This window comes from Salvelinus sp. IW2-2015, linkage group LG8 (genome assembly GCF_002910315.2).
Source record: "Salvelinus sp. IW2-2015 linkage group LG8, ASM291031v2, whole genome shotgun sequence".
NCBI classification, from domain to species: domain Eukaryota; kingdom Metazoa; phylum Chordata; class Actinopteri; order Salmoniformes; family Salmonidae; genus Salvelinus; species Salvelinus sp. IW2-2015.
The window spans coordinates 43976361-43981547 of record NC_036848.1 but is presented as its reverse complement, the minus strand read 5'-3'; the positions used below and the strand labels follow the sequence as shown (position 1 = coordinate 43981547).

At 44.1% G+C, this 5187-nt stretch overlaps 1 protein-coding gene across 1 annotated transcript in view; it reads left to right on the top strand.

Moving 5' to 3' along the window:
* Nucleotides 1-5187, top strand: part of tanc2b (tetratricopeptide repeat, ankyrin repeat and coiled-coil containing 2b) — a 128530-nt gene that overhangs the window by 102464 nt on the left and 20879 nt on the right. Inside the window, exon 18 of the mRNA XM_070445039.1 lies at nucleotides 4815-5051. Coding sequence (XP_070301140.1) covers nucleotides 4815-5051 — 237 coding nt within the window. The remainder of the gene's footprint in view (nucleotides 1-4814; nucleotides 5052-5187) is intronic.

Below are 5187 nucleotides of genomic sequence, written 5' to 3'. Positions count from 1 at the left end.
AGAGGAGCCCGGTTCAGCCCGCTTGTTCACCTTCCCATTTCTTCACGCACCCCGTCCTCCGCTCTCTCACTGGCTTCCAGTTGAAGCTCGCTCCGGACAAGACATGGTGCTTGCTCGAGCTTGAGGGGAACAGCACCTACCGTACCTTCGCTCTGATCGCCCTACACCCCACAACAAGGGCATGCGTTCTCCAACTCTGGCCTGACTCACTCCCTACCTCTCGAGGATAACATTCCCGCTCAGCCCAGTCAAAATGTTCGCTGCTCTGCACCCCAATGTGGAACAAAACTCACTCAACGACGCCAGGTCAGCGGAAGTCAATCACCACCTTCCGAGACGCTGAAACCCCACTCTTTTAAGGAATACCTAGGAGAGGATAAAGCTAATCCTTAACCCACCCCCCCCTAAAGAGTTAGATGGATATTGTAAAGTGTTTTCCACTGAATTATCATAAGGTGTGAATGCACCAATTTGTAAGTTGCTCTGGATAGAGCGCTGCTAAATGACTTAAATGTAAATTAAGGAGAAGATGACCAAGGGGCAGCAATGTAGTGTTCATATTACTTTAATAAAATATGAACACTTGACAAAACAACAAAACCGACAAACAACATTCTGAAAGGTGACGACACACAAAACAGAAAAACAAACTACCCACAAACTCAGGTGGGACAGGCTAACCTAAAGTATGGTTCATCAGAGACAACATAGACAGCTGCCTCTGATTGAGAACACACACGGCCAACACAAAGAAATAGACAACAATAGAAACCAGGACATAGAATTGCCCACCCCAATCACGCCTCCTGACCAAACCAAAATAAAGAAACATAAAAAGAAAACTAAGGTCAGAATTGACAAAAGGTCTCTCTCCCTCAGTTATACATCAACAACAACAATATCAAACAATTTATTGCTAGCCAGAGCAAGAATGAGCTAAATCTAATGAAGGAACATACAGATAAACCCTCCAAACTATTTTCTGCTAGTTGACTGTCAAAATTGCAGGATAAACGATGGGGATTGTAAGCCTGCTTCGTCCTTGCTGCCAATCATGCTTTTCCCAACCAAGCACCAAGCTAGCTGGTAGCTACTTCCAGACACAAATGAGGACACCTCCTCTGGACCATTTTACTGCGCGTAGCAGAGAGTTAGAACTGTTTACATGTTAGCTAAGAAACACTTTTTTTTGTCTACCGTTTGCCTGACACGTCTATTCAGCAGGTGTTGTGCTTTTTCTTCATCATTGTTCTGCCGAATTTTGAATGCCGCAAGAGATATGCAACTGGAATAACAGTATTGTTGAAGTTCTTGCTAACTAACCAAATGACAACCTGCATCTCTAGCTTGTATAGCCATCGAAAACACATATGAGGGGAAAACAATCACTTACCCACTCTCCAATGCGTGACATCCTCCCTAGCAGCTAGCTAGCTAGTTATCTAGCTAGCGTTAGCTCCGTTTTTAACCTGCTACATACCACTACCTCAAAAATTGGGGTCACTTAGAACTGGTCACTTGTTTGTCCAAAAGAAAATATAATTTTCATTTCCATTAAAATAACATCATTGATCAGAAATTACAATGTAGATAATTTTAATGTGTACATGAAGAGTTGATCTGGGATGCTGGCCTCTAGGCAGACTTGCCTCTGTCCAGTGTCTGTGTTCTTTTGCCCATCTTAATCTTTTATTTTTATGGCCCAGTCTGAGGATTGGCTTTTCTTTGCAACTCTGCTAGAGGCACATCCCGGAGTTGCCTCTTCACTGTTGAGTTGAGACTGGGTGTTTTGCAGGTAGTATTATGAAGCTGCCCAAGTTGGGAATTGTGAGGCGTCTATTTCTCAAACTAGACAGTCTAAGTACAGTCCATTTGCTCAGTTGATGCACCGGGGCCTCTCACTCCTCTTTCATTCTGGTTGAGACAGTTTGCCGGTTCTGTGAAGGTTAAAGTTAGTACACAGCATTGTACGAGATCTTCAGATTTCTTGGCAATTTCTTTGCATGGAATAGCCTTCATTTCTCGACGAATAGACTGATGAGTTTCGGAGAAGTTTATTTGTTCTGGCCATTTGAGCCGTGTAAATCAACACACCAAATGCTTGATGCTCCAGATACTCAATTGTCTAACAGAGGCCATTGTATTGCTTCTTTAATCAGGCACAACAGTTACTTGCAGCGAAGAAAGAAACGAAGGAAAGTCACCCTGTGTGAAAAAATCCTAATGGTTTTCAGTTTTTTTAAATTCGTCTTTCCTTATAGATTTCTTTAGATTTTCCACTCTCAAAATCCATATTTTTTCAAATTTTATAGAAAAAATACAAAAATGGATGGCTAAGTCCACAACAATGTTAAACCACCATCAATCTGATTGTGTTGGCCTGACAGCCTGGCCTCCCCCAAGTGGTTGCCTCTGTTCCACACAGCCCATCCATGTCTACGCCCCTGATGCAAACAGATGCATGATTGACAATTGCATATCAAAAATAGTCCTACTAACAACACTTCACTAAACGTTTTTCAAGACCTAGGTTTGCATACCTTGTTGTCTAGTTAGCATTTACTGTTAGAGTATTCATAAATTTGAAACTGTTCTGCCCTACTCTGACCGGCTACCAACGTTCATTCTTCTGGAAGTGCTCCATGCCAAAACCAGCTGAAACTGCACACTCTTGCTGCCTGGCCAGATTATATTCTTCTGAAACAGGTTGTGTGCACGCGCGCATGTATATATTTCACGTGCTTTGGCGGATGTGTAGGCCTACATTGTGAATGAATTGCTCTATTGTAATACATAAAATCGTATAGCAGTCCACTACACTACTTTGATACACATCATATGGATAGAAGTCACTAAGAAGTTCACCACAAGCCCACTGCAAAAAACCTGGGGTATACGGCTGTATACCTGCGTATAGCTCCAAGTACACTACTGGCCCTTTGTGTTGTTACAAAGTGCACCCTCCACATGAGTTGCGCTGGTATTATGTTAGCCTGTCCTTTCAGAATCACTAACCTGTCACCACAACGTGAAGGTCGATAGGTTCACACTGTACTTAACCTGTCACACACTGAAGGCCTAATAGGTTCACCCACGCTACTAACCTGTCACACACCTTGAGGCCTATAGGTTCACCAACTGTACTAACCGTCACACATGTAAGACTATAGGTTCACACTGTTCTAAACCTGCCACACACTGAAAGACCTATAAGAGTTCACCACTGTACTAACCTGTCCCACTGAAGACCTATAGGCTTCACCACATGACTAACCTGTCACACACTTGAAGACCTTAAGTAGGTTCACCACATGTACTAAACCTGTCACGACACTGAAGAACCTATAGGGTTCCACCACTGGTACAACCTGTCACACACTGAAGCCTATAGGTTACACGCACCTGTACTAACCTGTCACACCACTGAAGTCTATAGGTTCACCACTGCTACTACCTTCACAACTGAAGACCTATTAAAGGTTCACACTGTACTAACCTGTCACACACTGAAGACATAGGTTCACCACTTACTAACCTGTCACACACTGAAGGCGATAGGATGTCACCACGTGTACTAACCTGTCACACACTGAACGACCTATAGTTCACCACATGTACTAACCTTCACACATGAAGACCTATAGGTTCACCACTGTACGTAACCGCACACCACTGAAGACCCTATAGGGTGGGGGGTTTTCACACTGTACTATTGACCTGTCACACCTTGAAGACCTATAGGTTCACCACGGTATAACCTGTCACACACTGAGGCCTATAGGTTCACCACGTTACTAACCTGTCACACACTGAAGGTCTATAGGTTGCACCACTGTACTAACCTGTCACCACTGAAGACCTATAGTTTCACACTGTACTAACCTGTCACACACTGAAGACCTATAGCGTTCACCACACTGTACATAACCTGTCACACACTGAAAGGCCTATAGGAGTTTACCACTGTACGTAACCTGTCACACACTGCAAGTCTATAGGTTGGTCTTACCACTTACTAACCTGTTACACATGAAGACCTATAGGTTGGTATTTACCCTGTACTAACCTGTCACACACTGAACGGCCGTATAGGTATTTATTGACCACTGTATAACCTGTCACACACTGAAGACCTATTAGTTGGTTTACCACATGTACTAACCTGTCAACACACTGAAGGCCTATAGGTTGGTTTCACCACTGTACTAATCCTGTCACACTCTGAAGACCTATAGGTTCACACACTGAAGTCCTATAGGTACTCCACTGAGAAAACATGAGAAAACATGTCTACATGTCTATAATAGATATAAAGGCTGTTAAGATACTGTATTAATGTTTTAAGAAAGGAGTGTATATATTTGGCCTGGCGAAGCAGTTTTAGGGCTGACTGAATGGAAGCTGATAATTATARGTTTTTTACTCCGCTGGTCTCGGGAAGAAATTACGAGTCCTCACTGTCCGAGACAGAGTCACGACCGAGTACGAATGTAACCGACACCGAGACAAGACCGATACACTGAATATGTGGTCTCGAGACCGGACTTGAGTACTATAACACTGCTGCTTTTCCCTCTTAACATCAAGGTACTGCTTTCCATTTGAAAACAAAAGCCTCACACTCATGGCTCCGTAGATACCAGCGTTTGGACAGCTATGCTGCCTTCATCAGGGTTTCAGCTCTCCCTTTGACAGGGGGCCAACCAACTCACCTGAGAGGCTGTTCCTACTGATAAATTACTACTGATAACTCTACTTTTGCTACAGTTGTTTTTCTCTGTGTCTAACACTGTGTGAAATCTATCTGTGTCCAGGTGAGCCGGTTGCTGATGCTCGGTGGTGCCAACGTGAACTACCGTACAGAGGTTTTGAACAACGCCCCGGTGCTGTGTGTGCATGCCCACCTGGGTTACATTGACATGGTGGGGCTGCTGTTGGAATACGGAGCCTCTGTAGACCAGCCTTCAGAGAGCGGTCTCACCCCACTGGGCTACGCTGCCTCTGGGGGACACATGGCTATAGTCAACACACTGTGTCGCAGGAGAGCCAAGGTGAGAGGGGGAGAGAGGGTGCAGTGTGTGTTTGTAGATTCATCTCTATCTATGGATATGTTCTATGGATGAATGGGGATTGACCATATTTGTGTGTGTGTGTGTGTGTGGTGTGTGTGTGTGTGTGTGTGTGTGT